Genomic DNA, 16,900 nt, shown 5'->3' on the forward strand with positions numbered 1-16,900 from the left:
TGGCACAAGGAGCCCCGCAGTGGCTTCACACCACTGTATTGTTCAACTTTACTTTATCCGTATCAAGGGCGGTGTGCTGCGTGCAGATTATGCATACCTCACTTACCAACACACTTAATTGCAATTATTTTTGTTATTATATATGGACATATTTGTTGTACAGTCAAGAGATTGTATGTACATATCGAGCCGGGTCAACTTTCTTTATTGGAGAATACATTTATTTTCGGTCTCAAGCCATTCTGGAGGGCAGTCATTATTTGAAAGTTTTTTTTTTAAATTTTCCCCGTACACTTGTAAATACATTCGTTGAGTGTCATGCTTGTGTATCGATCTCTACAGCGTGTAGAGATACAGCGTGCGGGGCAACATATGCCCAGACAGATTAGTGTTCACATGTCCACATTGCACGACATTTTCTTCTTGTTCTCTTTCGACTCCTCCCGACGAATGACTTGAGACCTCGGCTTACATACATGACGTCACTTAAACACAGTGACAGAATAGCGCACTAATATTACAGAAAATGGGTTCCATTCATGGTATACAATGATTATTATTACGCATTTATTTTTGTCTGGGTGAGAGTTTTATATTTGCAAAGCAATAACCAAAAAAACACTAAATTACACCATAACCTCAGCAGTGCCTTGGTGTGAGAGAGCATTGACTTTAACAATTTAGGAAGTTATTCAAAACTATGTTTTGATTATTAGGTGTTTTCCTTTTGTTAAACAGTGATTGTCTACCGATTAGCTTTTTTGTACTATCTGAAAACCAAAATCAACAAAAAACAGAAAAGACATGTTAAGCGACATATATATTCCCCTATTACATAATCTGAGCTTCATTCCGTGAAGAGCAACACACCCCCAAGGCTTTCTAGGTTGTTGTTTTTAGCCCTGTGCAGGAAAAAGGCAGCGGGAAGCGTTGTAACTTTGTCCCTGTCATCTTTTATTCAGACTGCTTCAGCTGTACTTATTTTGCACTGGGGTGAACGACTTTCAGAGATAGCCCTGTCCCACTTCACTCTCTCTCTCTCTCTCTCTCTCTCTCTCTCACTCCCCTCCCACTCCTAACATTCTCCTAACATCAGAACCCCATCATCACTTCACTCCTTCTTGTCCTCCTTCTTCTCCTCGTCCTCGGGGGTGTACACGCTGACGGTGAACTCGCCGTTCTCCGTGCCGTACTTGTTGCTGACCCGCAGGGCGTATTTGCCCGAGTCGGCGGTGGTCACCCCGGCGATGGTGATGCTGGCGTACTTCCCATTCTCAAACTTGAGCGTGTAGCGGTCATCCGTCACCAGTTCCTTGTCGTTCTTCAGCCAGCAGACCGTGGGGGCCGGGTCGCCCCACACGTTGCCAGTCAGGTTCAGGGACTAGTGGGGGGGGGGGGGAAGCAAGTTAGTGTTTTGGTTTCTTGGTCTTTTTTTGGATGTGTTTGTGTGTGTGTGTGTGTTTGTTGGTGTGTGTGTATGTGTGTGTTTGTGTGTTGGTGTGTGTGTGTATGTGTGTGTGTGTGGGGGGGGGGTTGGTGTGTGTGTTTGTTGGTGTGTGTGTGTGTGTGTTGGTTTGTGTGTATGCCATAACATCGACACACAGAAAAACGCTGCTCATGATACAGAGAAAATGAATGGGGAAAATAGGCCTACATAAATATATATGCAAGACAGTGGAAGAGAGAGACATTAGAAAAAGGGTTAAAGTGAGATAGAGAGATAGAGCTAAAGAGGGAGAGAGAGAGAAACACGTTGTGCAAGAACAAGCAGAGGTAATCTCTTGAATAGCTAATCTATTCACCTTGCCCTGCTGGATCGCAACCACATCTGGCAGGCCTCCAATGACACGAGCGCGGTCTGGAAAGGAAGTGAGATAACACTGTCAGAATAACAACACGTCAATCAATTTGACATTCACAGTGGTCCGATGTGTGGGATGTAAGTAGATGATTTTCCTAATGAACAAACGTAAAATATAAGAATAAATATACATGTTTACTCTACAGCATATATTCTCTAGGAAGAAAGTAAAGTCATATTTCTAATTTCAGACTGGACTGTCTTTATGGCCAGATAGACTAGATATTAAAACCACAATTGACCTCCAGTTCAAACCTAGCCATGTCGGTATCAGGGGAAATGCTGACATTATTTTAGACTGGGAAACATTATTTTAGACATGGAGATCTCTTGGGAAAAACTGTGGCATAAATACCCACTTACTTCTTTCTGCAATCGCAGCCGCTCTGAGGAAGGAAGGAGACATTGTCAGAAGTATCTCAAAAAGGTATCAAAGCCATGGCGTTGAAAAACATATTTTCCTCTCTGCCGAACAATGACTGGAAATGCACCGTTAGTCGGATGTCTCCGGAAGCCTCCCAAAAGGGATTTTAAGTTTTGATTTTCCAGTTGCAATTTGTAAGTATTTGCATAAACATTGTTTTCAAATAGATGACAAGTATGCAACAGTCGGTGCATTCCAACTAAATTCATCACTTACTTCAGCCTCTGGAATTCTTCAAATGCCTCTTGCCATGCTGCACAGACAAGCAGAACAACATCAGGTTCCCTTTGCATGAAAGGTTTGAGCACACACTAAGTGGGGCCTACAACCAGCACATTGTTATCCAACGACTCCATGTCCCACATAACAACCAAATAAATGTCATTTTTTATCTTCACCATGAACAATATACTAACAATTCGAAAAGGTATTGTTTCGAATGCCATGCCGAGAAATTGAAGGATCCCGCTCACCTTGACCAGACAGGTCGAAGACCCTCTTGAGTCCATCCTTGCCGTCGAAGATGTCTATGGTGTACTTGCCCTTGTCCTTCTCTGTGGGCTCATTGATCTTCAGCCAAAGCTGCTCCCCTGTGACTCCACACTCTTGCCTGGTAGAGCTGGTTATCTTGCTCTCTCTGAGGTCAAACAGAAATATATTCATTAGTATTCATTTGCTCAAACAATCTTCAAAAGAAAAATGGCGTAAAAGGAAAGTATATCATAAAAAGCAATCTTTGGCCATGAACGCATGAATTTCAATTTTCTTTGTATCAAAAACAAGGGAGAAAAAAAACCAAGCTAAATCAACGGTTATTTTCTATTTATTAAAAGTTTTAAATTAAAGCTTCTAGTAGTGAATTGTTGGATGAAGGACGTTTAGCAGCATATACGGATAAGGCATATTGATCTAGCATACCTGCAGGTAGACTGCAGACTTAGGGGATCAAACCTAGATTCTTAAGACTATCCTCCTTCCGGACATTTAACCAATAATAGGCTGATTCTAATCCTGGCTTAAAGACAGGGTAGGCACTTTATTTTAAAAGCTTTTTCTGTAATATTTGTTGAAAATCTCTGTCCACTCAGTTCATTTAGCCTGAGTGGATTGAATGATCTGTAGGTCCACCTACCGACCTGGATACCTGCAGCACCCGTTTCCTCTATGTGCATGACCAGAGTCTTCCACAAGGCTAGGCAGAGCAATTGTAAAAGATTGCAAGCTAATCACGTGCCTTGGGTGAGTAGCTTTGGAGGGAGGCCTGAGGTAAGGGGTGGGATGTTTTAAATTCAATACTTTCAAAATCTAGCTTACTCTAGCTTGGGTGATTCAAATTGCCTTCCCTAGCTTTAAGCAGAAGCCTCTGAAGTTTTTAAATAGGAGAATTTGGTGGTGGAATATGCATGGGTGTTACTTAAAATACAGAACATAGCGATGGTGTTCAAGGTGGGTGATTATGACGCACTTTTGGAGCCAGCCGACACGCAGCTCATGGGTGTAATAGATGACGTTGGAGGATAGCACGATTCCGTGCTCAGTGCTGATGACCGAGATGCCGGTGGAGGAGTTGGCTGCAATGAAAAGAGAATGATTATAATACCTTAATGCCTTGTGAAACGAGTCTCAAAGGTAATCTAACCGTCCATGTGGGAATAGTGACCCCATATACAGTTGCATAATACATTGACGCGACAAGGATCGTGTTCAAACGGATGACTCACCGATAACCCTGAAGACTTCATTCATAACAGCCTGGTAGCCTGGAGAAAGGAAAAAACGTGATATGATTTTCTTTCATGTTGCGCACAACCTCTCATTACAGAAGCATCTGATCCTTCGTCTGTTACCTGCGTCGGTCAGATCGAATGTACTCGTGTCTTTGCCTCTTTCGTCCCTTAACTTGACCTCGTAAACGCCGGCATCACTCTTGGAAATCTAAGGGAGACACGGTGGGATTCAGACCTCTTCCCAGGGGATCGTGAACCACCATCGGATGCCCTTTCTCTCTGTATGGAACGGTCATTTCCATACAGATATAGGAATTAAAATTCTCACGAAATTTTAAAAAACCTTGAGATTTATGAAATTCTTGCGACGGGGAATGCAGTTGATGTACAATAATGGTGCGGGACAGAAAGGGAAATGAAGGACAAGCGGGATAGAGAAATTGCTAAGTGGGAATAAACTCCTCAGAGGAAAGCTCTTCTCCTGCTCAGGATGGATTTAAAGGAGAGAAACGTTATAAAAAAGAAATACTAAACATGAACAAATAAACATGGGAAATCTGGAAGAGGGGCGAGGCGATGCAAGCAGACACACAAGCAGGTTTTATAGGCGACAACTTATGGCAGCAATGTAAATGTTTCCAGACTTTGGGTCTCAGGGCGGCTGGGGTGAGTTCCGCGGCCGGCCTCTTTGGTTTTTCTTGCTCCTCTTCTGCTTGCTCTTTGTCTGGCTTAGTAACGCACTGTGGAAATTAGACAGATAAGCCGGGGTTAATAGCCAGGGCGGGTTTCACAGGAGTGGCGAGGTTCAGGAAGGGCCATCCCTCCTGAGCTCATGCAGTTATTACTCTGACCCTCTCTCTTTTTGGTCAATCATGGTTTGTTTACGTATTCTTTATGTGTTTTTAGATCCATCAGACGTATGACCATCACTGACCAGGAGTCAAGGGCCTTTTACATGGTGTTGTTAAATATAGGAGCTATTCTGAGCCTCAAATCCACATATTGACGTTGATTCTAAGGAGTTGACAAGCAGTCCAAGCTACGGCAAGTCTAGTAGTTAGAATAGGCTAACCACTGATAACTATATTAATTAAATACAGGGATAACAATATACATAGGGTATATGGACATCAACTCCAGTACAATTTCTCGTTAATAGGTCCTGGTGCATGATTGAAGAAAATTACGCATAGAATAGTGAATATAACTTATGAAAAACACAGAATTCAAACGGCCCTGCGTTCTTACTCTGCATGCTGACTGACAGTAGATAGCTCGGTAGATGGCAGAATGCCCAAATCCTTTTTATTACCAAACTATCCTCAGTTATAAGTCTAAGTCAGAGAGGGAGAGCATGGAAGCGTTGAAGCATGTCACGTGCCGATGGATCTTTAATGGAAGCGAAGCAGCGTTTTGAGAGGAATGGCTTCCAGTGGTCGACTATTTGGGGCTCAAAGTTTCCTGCAGACACGAAAAAACCAAGCTATAATAAAAATGATAAAAATTGTACAAGACGTCTCTCCGATGGCCTGACCTTTCCGATGTTAAAGGTCAACAGCCCGTCCTCCATCTCGATTTTCTTGGAGTCCTCGTCGTCCGCGTGGATGTTCACCTTGTCCTTGTACCACTCGATCTCAGTCTCGGGTTTGATGTTTCCAATCTGCGGGCAGGAGCATCATTACTGTATCCATGTACACACGATGGCACGTCGTCCTGATGCGGCCATACAAGGCCGTTGGTCACAGGAACAGTGCTTCAAAGAGCAATGTGTGGGATTTTGTGCCATCTAGTGGTGAGATTTTAACCGACTGAACCCCCCCCTTTCCAATGAAGGAGCTATGGCGGCCTGTAGTGGCCTCTACTAGCGCCTCAAACTCATTTCATTGTCTACAACACCATCGAGTAGCCAAGGTTTCGAGTGATGCGGTTCCTTGATATTTTTTATTTTTATTTGTATTTTTCTGTCTGTAAAACTAAAGGTTATTGCTTACAAGCTAAAAAAGAAAAACTGTTCTTTGAGGTGGTTAACAAAGTTTCCTGCAGACACGAAAAAAACCAAGCTATAATAAAAATGATAAAACATGTACAAGGCATCTCTGCGCAGGTTAACAACAAGGATTCTTATTTTTATGGGACTATACCCTCATTAGGACGTCCTTATAAATATTATATCAAATGTATGCCAGGTTCAATCCCCTAGATGCCACTGAATTCGACCCTCTGAACCTTTAATGAGGGGCACAGCGCTGCTGTCCTCACCTGGCATTTAAGCAGCACATTACATTCCTCGGTGACGGTGAAACCGAGGTACTCCACAAAGTGGGGACCTGTTGGCAGGAAGGGAGATGTGAGCAGGTGTTGAAATGGGAGTAGGAACGTTGTCTGCGCTTGGATGTGTCTTTTCCAGTGGAAGGGCCTTACCTTGTTTCCTGACCCATTCAGCCCTCTCGAATTCAGACTTCTTCTGGAGCTCTCTGAACTCTGGAATATGCCAAGAATATATAAAACACATATTTTAATACATGCAGTCAAGGCAGGTGCACTGAGCTTCAAATGTGTTAAATCAGTAGCCTGCTAATTACCCTCCTAGCAAGCATTTATTTAAAGGTGGGAAGAAACAACAAATATACATTTGACATGCCACAAAAAACACAGACAGAACATAAATAATATTTAATTCCTAGAATAATAATAGGTATCCACAGATACACTGTGAATACCTAATAAATACAACAACGCACAGAAAGGGTTCCAGTTGGTCTTAAATCTAGGCCATCTTGCTGCTACCCACTGTAATATACAAATGGAAGTATTCCTACAATGCCTTTCCGTCCTTCATCCAACCATAATACTTATAACAGAAAAAGGTTGGCCTATGCTGCCCCCGTGTGGCCATCCACTGTAGGTAAAACACTGAAGGCCTCCATCAGGGACACACACATAACATATGATCCAGAGCACATTGAATCCAGACCCTCCTACCATCTCCGATGAGCACCAGGCTGGTGGTTCCCTTGGCCTTGCCGTCCACCAGGTTAAAGGTGAACGTTCCCTCGTCTGTGACCTCCAGGGAGTCCATGAACATCTCAATGATGCCGGTCTTCTGGTCGAAGTTCATTGAGTATTTCTGGAAACCAAACAAATGCATATATTATGTATAGCCCTTAAATCGATCGCATGTTTCAACACAAAAGTCAATAATGTATGAGATATATTCAAATTATACATTATTGTTTTATACATTAGTGTTTTTAATCTATTTCTAGTCTCCAGCATGTCGATGTTAAGTCCTATAGTTGAGCTGAGCTCTTCTGTTAAGCATTACAAAACGAGGGCGCCATTTCAGAAGGCAGCATTGTGTCTTGATGTGGAGGATACACTGAAGGCTTTCTTTACCTGTCCTGCGGTGACGGCTGCGTTGTTGAACACGTACTCCACCTTGCAGGCGGCGGTGCATTGCTCCACCTGGGTCCAGAAGCGCACGCGGCCCTTCTCCAGCAGGTCCATGGACATTTCCTTCTTGAAGGGAATAACTGGACACCATCACAGGGGCGAGGGGAACACAGGGAGAGAGGAAGAGGAGGAGGAGGAAGGATGAGAGTCTGGCAGCAGTGGTTTTGTTATCCTAGTAACCACAGACTTGTTCTTTTATAATAAAATTGACCGTGACACTAATATGATCACTAGCGTAATAACTCGGTATGCTAAGAGAAGCACTGTGCAAGCCCTGAGGAGTAGCCTCTGGCTATTTAGCCCAATGTGATTACACTCATTTGCAATATATGCATGTATTTACACTTCCTCTGATCAAAGCCCCTAGACTCAAACTCAAGCGTAGTTGTATTTTAGCTATCATTACCAATTAAATTGAATTGGCATGAAGGTTAAGTAGAAAGCATAGGGGGCTGGTGCTCATCATTGTTAAGCATCTCTTTACTAATTTAGCACTTGAGTGCATTAACGAACAAAAAATTAGATACACACTCTCTACAGGCATATTCTGAACCTTGATAGTGTCGTCCAAGTTAGATATACCTACCAGGGAACTTGTGCTCATGGCTGATGTCCAGAAGGCGATTGAGAGCTGTCAATCACAACAGAGCAGAGAAACAGTGGGTGATTGTGAGGAAATCCGATGAATAGCTCAAAGGTCTACATCCTAAACACAATTCATATGATCTGCTATCACCAAAACTGGTTTCAGAAATGCTGCTTTAAATGTTAGTTGACCACCTTTTTTTAACCAGTGGTCTCCAGACAGTAACCGCAAATACAATATCCAATTTCTTGATAAAAGGCCATTTTTTGTTGCGCGTGTCTATGTGTGTGCGTGTATGTGTGTGCGTGACTCACCTTCCTCGGTGAGTGTGTAGCTGGCGGAGAAGCCCTCTGTGTTGGTGACCATGCAGGAGAAGGTCCCCAGGTCCTCCAGGGAGGGGCTGTTGAAGATAGCCCTGGACCTGGGGGGGTAGAACGGTAGAAAACCTTACACACGACAGGTCGGGATCCCACGGAGCCTGCACGGCAGTGGGGTCATGCATGTGGGTACAGTGCAGACAAGCTCACGTTGGGATCTGACCTCTGAAGTGCTACACAAAATGGAGGTGAGGAAATACAGCCCCCAAACCTCAGCTACGGCTGTCCTTGGCACAGACACATGGGGCATTGGGTCGCAAAAGTTTGGATAGACACCGTACTGTCGTCCGATTTGTTGCCGACCCAAAATAATGATGTAAGAAACCTTTCGAAAAGCTCCATGATGAGAATTAGCAAAGTACAATCAATAAAAGTGTTTTCTGTGTCTCACAATGCTGGAACCCATATTAGATTCAATTTTTTTTAAACATATACTTAAATATATAACCGCACACACTTGTAGACACACACACACACACCCACACCCACACCCAGACCCAGACCCAGACACACACACACACACACACACACACACACACACACACACACACACACACACACACACACACACACACAGCTTGAATAATGGGATAATTCATCCAGATCTGCTGTTAGCCAGAGGTATGGATGCCTGCAGCAATTTGTTATGGGGATCCATAACAAAGTCCCGCAAATGTCAGAATAGGGCTATTAAGACAAGGCTTTGCAGTGATCTGCCTGACCACAGTGATGGCTAGGCCTCTCTGATGCCACTAAAGTCGGAGAAGGGCTGGGAACTGAGGCCCGCCCTCCTTCCCACTCTGAAGTTAGTTGCAGAAAGTTCCACTTCACACCAGCCTACCAGATTCGACAGTGCTCGATACGTCAGCAGTGACCTCTTTAGAACAAAAGAGGCCCAATACTCTTTGTTGCCCAATGCGATTTCCCATTGCAGAATCAAAAAAAAGGAAAAGGCTTGGGTTTAGGAGCCATGGGAGGAACGAGGAACAAAGGGAAGGACAGTTTTGTGGTCATTGCAATGACGTATTTTTACATACTCTGTTTGATTTTACCCAAGAAACATTTTTTTTTGCAATGGAGTTTGGATGAAAGCTACTGTGTGGTTTCAAGTAAGTGGGTTTTGCACACAACCAGGGGACAAAGAGCATGGGCAAAAACACCAATTAACAAGGAATCAATCTTCCGTTCTTCTCCATTGTGTAATCTCCCCACACAACCAGGATGTTATTATCTGCTTACAGGCTGCATTAGCGATACAAACAACTTTTGGCTCTCTCCCTCTAGCATCCTGCCAGACCTATTTTGAGACTTTTCAAAAGAGTTACATGACAACCCAAAAAGAGAATCTGAACAAGCAAGAGGAGGGCAAGATCACCACTCACAAGAGGCAAGGAAAGAAAATATAAAGTTAAATCATAATCTATTCTTTTTTCACATTTGATATTTTCGTTGGTCTAATTCGATTCCAGTCTGTGTTTTGCCTCTGCAAAAGGCCAGAGCTAGTTTTCCTCAAACCATGCTAGAGGTTGCCTTGTTGAGGACCTCAACACCAGCTATGATCTCTCAGGAGCACGATGCTATCTTGGACTGAAGGTTGGTGTGGGTCGTCCGACCTCAAGCCTGAAGGACAAAAAAGTCTGCCCTGTTTGGGGTGAAACAGAATGGACTGGACGCAGATCCAAAATAGGAAGTGAATCACCACGCACAAGGTACCCAAGATAGATCCACGAGGAGGCCGCAGTAGCCCGTTGAACCCAATCTCCCACGACGGTTATACGTGTGGGACAGAAGGTTTAAACCACAAATAATGTCCCTCGCCCCCCTTCAACTTCACACCTTCCCTGTGGATGTCTTGTATCCGCTGTGGTTCTGCACACTGTGTTGTATTCTCTGTCTACTGTGTATAGTTTTTGTCCGATTCTGACTGTACTGTGTTGATTTTATTCATAAAACAATTGTGTTATTCTTTCTGTTTGTCCCCATATATATATTATCTACATCTGAACAAACAACAACCACCCCAAACCTAGGAAAGACTTTAGACAAATTGAACGATACATGGTGCCCACACGTTTAAAATGTTCCCTTGCAAAAGCACCCCCAAGGGGATTATTCACCATGGCAACTGGTGGCACAAGGTGTGAAATGCAAATCTTTGCTTTCAAGCCCCCAGCAGGGGATAGGCCCCCAAACCTGATTCATATCCCGGAGCATTGCAGTCAATCAAACTCCATGATACATCCAATTATCTGTTGAGTATGCAGGAGTATACAGGGTTATTCCTGTCCAGATACACCGCCTTTCACCAAGTGATACGTACACATATACACACACACACACAAAACACACCCACAGGTAGTCCGACATTCACACACACACACACACACCGGCGCACACACACACACACACACACACACACACACACACACACACACACACACACACACACACACACACACACACACACACACACACACACACACACACACACACACACACACACACAAAGGGTACCCACTTGCCGCCCTGGGTAACAACAGTGATGCGGGAGCTGTCTGTGATGCTCTTGTAGTTCTTGGACCAGATGAACTCGGAGTCCTGAGCCATCTCAGAGCACTGGAAGATCATTGAGATCACACCGTCGTCGTCCACGTCCACCTCGATCTCATGGGTGCCTGCGGCATTATACACAGTTACTTAGTTTGTTTGTGTGTCTTTGCTGTGGGTTTGACTGTATGTATGTCGGTGTCTATTTGTGTGTGTGTGTGTGTGTGTGTGTGTGTGTGTGTGTGTGTGTGTGTGTGTGTGTGTGTGTGTGTCGGTGTCGGTGTCGTTGTGTGAGTGTGTGTGACTCACCTGGGCGAGTCTGGGCCAGAATTGGGCCGAGGACACCTGATGGTTTTCCCACGCCGGCCAGATTTTCTGCTCGCAGACGGAACATGTAGGAAGTACCAGCACTCAGACCGGTCACCTGGACAACAGGCATAAAAAAAAACATGTTTCTTCAGACTCAAATATTTACATATTTGAGTCTGTATGCATACAAATATATACATAGGTATGTATATTGTGTATGCTACAAAAAAATATATTTTTTCGAAAGTCAGCATCAACAAAGGCATACGGTGGATGAGTTAACCAAAATCTGTGGACAAACTTGTTTATGAGACATTAAAAACTATACATTGTGATTGACGTGTAGAAATACTTTCTGTCCGACCACCTTATATGTAATATTTCCAATATTCATAAATATGGGATAAATATCAACAGCACTGTAAAGAAATATCCACCATCTTGCAAATTACTTTAAACGCATGTTTTTGTAGGATGTACACTACAGCCAAAGTGTTGAACCCCGCACAACTGTCCATGCAGAACCGACTAGGGTCAAGGTTTCACATTCGAACATTGAGAAAACCCAGCGAATAAAACGAAAACGTCTCGCTTACCGGACGGACCCCGTTCCGTCACCGCACCACGCACACCGCCCTGTCGTCCCCTGGCGTCCGTTACCTTCATGTACTTGATCTGGTGGACCTTCTCGTGCACCGCCCTCCAGGCCCCGGCGCCGCCCGCCGCCTCCTTGATGTCCAGGTAGTAGCCGATGACCGGGGAGCGCCCGTTGAACGCCGGGAGGTCCCAGAGCACCACCAGGGAGGTGTCGCGCACCTCCAACGCGTGGAGGCCGAGAGGAGTGCCTGGGGACGGAGAGAGGAGCCACACGTCATCCCACCGGGTTCCCTGGAGAGCTCTTCAGACGGCTGCTGCGTTGTTGTTGTTGTTGTTGTTGTTGTTGTTGTTGGAGTCTAGTGTGTTTCATGGGGCCAGCCCCGAAACAAGAGATCTGTGTTGGGCGTTCGCTCCGCTCAGCGATTTTTCCGGTTTGTGGTTGAAAGAATTGGTGACACATGAATGGTATGTCTTTGAAGCAGAATGACATTATCAGGAACGGGAACTTTATATTTTTAGCGTGCAGCAAAATAATGATGTTATGAATAATGCTTATGCAAACCATTGGGATTATGATTTACCAACTTTCTTATTTTTCTGTACTGGTAACTGTTTAACCTTTTGTTGGTGTGTACTTGGACTAGATCCAACAAATAAACAAAGTGTATAGCGTGATACTGAAATATATTGAAAGATGTAATTAACATTCTATTCATGTCGATTGAAATGGGCCACTTGAGGTGTTTGTCTTCATCCTTTGCCCGCGTGTGTGTGTATGTGAAGTCCCCCCCAGCCTGTAGTATACCTGGCACAGTGATGGTCCATTCCTTGCACTCCAGAGCTTTAGCAGCCAGAGAGGCCTTGCTCACACCCGCCATGTTCATGGCCCGCACCTGGAACTGGTAGAAGAGGTTCTCCTTCAGGCCCTCGGCCTGTTGGGGAAAAGAGCAGAACAGGACGAATGAGGACAGAATGATCATTATTTATTAAATATTCATAATTTGTGATCGACCCGACACCTGAATAAATCTGCTTTCCAGCTTGACATTGTTTTTCGTTTGCTGCAAGGTACATTGGCTATCCAACCAATTACAGTTCATTATTCCATCGATGACTCATGTTGTATCTGGTCAAGGCAAGGCTATGTACCTAGCTGTTAATTATAATGCGAATTATAATTACAGTCTCACAGGTGTCAAATAATTATCATAATATAACTAACGCCCCAAATTATTTCCACAGAAATAAGATCCAAGTAAAAACAAAAAACAAACGTGGCATTTGTTCGGCCGTCAGAATCATACAATAAAACGTCATAAGCATCGTTACCATGAAAGAGTGAATGTGAAGCTGTTAAGACCAAGAACAGCCTACCTTGTAGGACGTGGCGTTAACAGCTTTGGAGTTCAGCTCATGCCATTTGCCCACCACCTCTCCCTTCACCGTCCTGTAGTTCACGTAGTAGCCCGTGATCTCGGCCCCGCCGTCGAAGGCCGGCGCGCTCCAGCTCAGCACCATGTAGTCCTTGGCAGCCTCAACCAGGGTCACCGCAGAGGGCTTCCCAGGGACAGCTAGGAGAGAGAGAGAGAGAGGGAGAGAAAGAGAGAGAGAGAGAGAGAGAGAGAGAGAGTGAGAGAGAGAGACAGGGAGAGACGGAGAGAGAGAGAGACGGAGAGAGAGAGAGAGAGAGAGAGAGACGGAGAGAGAGAGAGACGGAGAGAGACGGAGAGAGAGAGAGAGCAGAGAGAGACGGAGTGCGAGAGAGACACGGAGAGAGAGACGGAGAGAGAGAGAGAGAGAGACAGGGAGAGAGAGAGAGAGAGAGACAGGGAGAGAGACAGGGAGAGACAGGGAGAGAGAGAGAGACGGAGAGAGAGAGACGGAGGGAGAGAGAGACAGAGACGGAGGGAGAGAGAGAGAGAGCAGAGAGAGAGACAGAGAGAGCGAGAGACAGAGAGAGACAGAGAGAGGGAGAGAGAGAGACAGAGAGAGGGAGAGAGAGAGAGACGAGAGAGAGAGAGAGAGAGAGACAGAGAGAGGGAGAGAGAGAGAGACGGGAGACAGAGAGAGAGAGACAGAGGGAGAGAGAGAGAGAGCGACGGAGAGAGAGACGGCGAGAGAGAGAGACAGATAGAGAGACAGACGGAGAGAGAGAGAGACAGAGAGAGAGAGAGAGAGACAGAGAGATAGAGAGAGAGACGGAGGGAGGGAAGGAGAGAGACAGAGAGACGGGGAGAGAGAGAGAGAGAGAAAGACGGAGAAAGAGAGAGAGAGACGGGGAGAGAGAGAGAGAGAGAGAGACGGAGAGAGAGAGAGAAGCCAAATTGCTTCATCATTAGCAGTGGATGACTAATAACGTTAATTCTAATTTAATGTAATTTACACAGCGCTATTCACACACCAAACATAGTGGGTGTGTGTTTGTTGTGTGTTAGTGTGTGTGCGTGGGGACATGACACCTCATCCTCCGCCAGATTGATAGACTAATAAAAACTAGAAAGATGTGCCCCTTGTTATTCAATCACAACCAGGTTTTGAAGGATGGCGGACATGCAGTTTCGGGTGGTCATCAGGGATTACTCAGAGAAACAGCAGGCTCTTGTGCTCCCATCAATCAAATAAACACGCGGTCTTACTGGATGAAAATTGACTCGGTTAGATTGATGGCATAGGGGTACGTCAGCGTTTGAGATGAGTCACCGAGACAGGGGGATCATCACTTTTAGATTCATATAAATGCCCAGCTCCTCTGACAGATATTAGATACCAGATGAAATCACCCCGACTAGATTCATAGGATGCAACGCAAGCTAATGGCTCCAAACATGGTCATGTTAGGCCACACGCAAACACCAAGACTTCCTCCCCTCTGCATTGAGTATACTTACATGTCAGGTAGCTTAACGTTGTGCTTTAAGTACCTCTGGTCGAGGAAGGCCGGGTTGAGGGGCTGGTTAGAAACATGCTCCTCACAGAACACACTGTTTTAAGTTATCACAAGGCACAGCGGAACCCAAGCTCTACCAATCAATACACAAGAATACAAACCACAAGGGCATGAGCTGCACAGGCTGAAAGCAATGAGCAAGTCGGGCTATTTCAGTCTTATACAAAAAACGTATCCATTTAAGCCTAGGTTGAATACAAAGACGTACATTTGAGGGTAAGCGATGGTTAGAGGGTCAGGCACATGCAATGTCCTTTATGGATCTCATATATGTCATATAATGCTGTATGATATGTATGGAGGGCACATGATGAGGCAAACGTATTAGCAGAGGATAGAACATGTTTACAATGAGAGAATGTAAATGTAAATGTATGGTAACAAGAAATTGGATGACGGTTTGAGTTATTTACATAGTGAGATAAACAAAATAATAATAATGAAGGACAACTGACAAAAAAGTGAGGGAAAGGAAAAAAATGAATGGAGATTATGATTTACTAATTCTAGGGTAAACTCACAGACGGCAGCCTTGACCAGGACAGGGTCGGACAGTGGGGAGCTGTTACTGTAACCTGCAGCGTTCACGGCCTTCACCTTGAACACATACTTCTCACCGGTAGTCAGGCCATGGCACACGAACCTGAACACCATGGAAACAACAGGTCGTTGGGTTTAACAGCAACTCATGGAACTGCCGTGATTTAGATCTGTAATGACAGGCAACATCCAATAGGTGGAGTACTCACTCTCAATAAGACCAGGGCATATGTCTTCCAATGAATTGACATGCAGCGTATTAATCGAACTCGAATTCAATCAACTATAATGACTTTAGCTAAACTATGAGAAAAATAAAAGAATCCAAAATCAAATAAAGCACGCTCAACTAATCTAAGATTAAATAGACTAAAGTAAAATAAAATAATATAAAATAAAATGTACTATGCTAAACTAAGATATGAAGATATGCTAAGATGGGCTAAAGTAAACTCGACTAAACCCCAAAACACCCAAAGTAAGACAAAATGCAAAACTAAACTAAAATAAACGAAACTAGACTAACTAGAGAAGATACGCTAGGCTAGGCTAAACCAGTAAAGTGTATCCCAGTGACCTGGTGCTCTTGACGGGCTTGTTGTTACTGGGCACCCAAGCCTCACTGCCCACCACGCTGTACTCGATGTAGTAGCCCACCAGCTGCTTCACCTCCCTGGAGGCCGCCCACGACACCACGATGGAGGTGGCGCAGTTCCTGGTGACGGTCACCGCGCCAGGGGAGGAGGGTAGTTCTGAGGTCAGAGAGAGGTTCAAAATGATCTTTATTTACAACATTGGCCCTACAAAGACTTGACAAACTGGCACTTAGAAATAGTATTTAGCATTGTGTAGCGTCTTATCCTCGCTATCTTGGTTGTCCACTGGGGACACGTTCAACTAGCAACAAGTGCGAGGCGCTGATTTCTCTGAACATCCTTGCTGTACCGACAGTGATGTATATTATTGTTTCTCTTTCCTTTCACCGATGTACTTATTGTACTTATTAAGTCGCTTAGGAAAGAAGTGTCTGCTAAATACCCTAATTGTAAATGTAAATGTAAAAGAATTAAAGAAAGAAAGAAAGAAGTTAGGGAAGAAAGAACAAATAACGAAGGAACGACAGAATTAAAGAACGGAAAAATCAAAAAACAAAAGAATCAAGAACGAGCGAACAAAAGAACAGAAGAACTAAAGAACTTAATAATCAAAGAACAAAAGAATCGAAGGAGGATAAAGGGGAGTTTCTTGCTGACCCAGCTTGTCTCCCACGGTGATGTTGCTGGTGGACCCGGAGGCCTCGCTCACGCCGGCTGAGTTACAGCAGCGCACGCGGAAGCTGTAGGACTCGCTCTCCTCCAGGTCGAACAGGGCGTAGCGCGGAGACTTCACCGGCATCCCCGTGTTCACACGCTGCCACTGGTCCGTTCCTGCAACGCACTGGGAGAGGGAGGGAGGGCGAGGAGAGAGAGAGAGAGAGAGAGAGAGAGAGAGAGAGAGAGAGAGAGAGAGAGAGAGGGGGAGAGAGAGAGGGG

The 16,900-nt window shown here is 44.7% G+C and overlaps 1 protein-coding gene across 2 annotated transcripts in view; it reads right to left on the bottom strand.

Annotated features, from left to right (window-relative positions):
• Positions 1-360: 360 nt before the first annotated feature.
• myom1a (myomesin 1a (skelemin)) overlaps positions 361-16,900 on the bottom strand; it is a 29,672-nt gene continuing 13,132 nt past the window's right edge. The window contains exons 14-37 of one of the 2 annotated variants that reach the window (XM_079750812.1): positions 16,622-16,805; positions 15,946-16,120; positions 15,350-15,471; positions 13,256-13,452; positions 12,687-12,813; positions 11,945-12,129; positions 11,285-11,399; positions 10,947-11,103; positions 8,366-8,472; positions 8,052-8,096; positions 7,409-7,545; positions 6,995-7,139; positions 6,434-6,493; positions 6,272-6,339; positions 5,547-5,672; positions 4,657-4,752; positions 4,133-4,220; positions 4,007-4,045; positions 3,751-3,856; positions 2,759-2,922; positions 2,502-2,538; positions 2,225-2,247; positions 1,803-1,858; positions 361-1,381 (exon numbers count right to left, since the gene is read on the bottom strand). In XM_079750812.1, the coding sequence (XP_079606938.1) occupies positions 1,112-1,381; positions 1,803-1,858; positions 2,225-2,247; positions 2,502-2,538; positions 2,759-2,922; positions 3,751-3,856; positions 4,007-4,045; positions 4,133-4,220; positions 4,657-4,752; positions 5,547-5,672; positions 6,272-6,339; positions 6,434-6,493; positions 6,995-7,139; positions 7,409-7,545; positions 8,052-8,096; positions 8,366-8,472; positions 10,947-11,103; positions 11,285-11,399; positions 11,945-12,129; positions 12,687-12,813; positions 13,256-13,452; positions 15,350-15,471; positions 15,946-16,120; positions 16,622-16,805 (2,829 nt within the window). In that variant the 3' untranslated portion in view covers positions 361-1,111. The remainder of the gene's footprint in view (positions 1,382-1,802; positions 1,859-2,224; positions 2,248-2,501; positions 2,539-2,758; positions 2,923-3,750; positions 3,857-4,006; positions 4,046-4,132; positions 4,221-4,656; positions 4,753-5,546; positions 5,673-6,271; positions 6,340-6,433; positions 6,494-6,994; positions 7,140-7,408; positions 7,546-8,051; positions 8,097-8,365; positions 8,473-10,946; positions 11,104-11,284; positions 11,400-11,944; positions 12,130-12,686; positions 12,814-13,255; positions 13,453-15,349; positions 15,472-15,945; positions 16,121-16,621; positions 16,806-16,900) is intronic. The other variant, XM_079750813.1, reaches the window with a different exon arrangement.

This window comes from Pollachius pollachius (assembly GCF_949987615.1).
Source record: "Pollachius pollachius genome assembly, chromosome: 14".
NCBI lineage: Eukaryota > Metazoa > Chordata > Actinopteri > Gadiformes > Gadidae > Pollachius > Pollachius pollachius.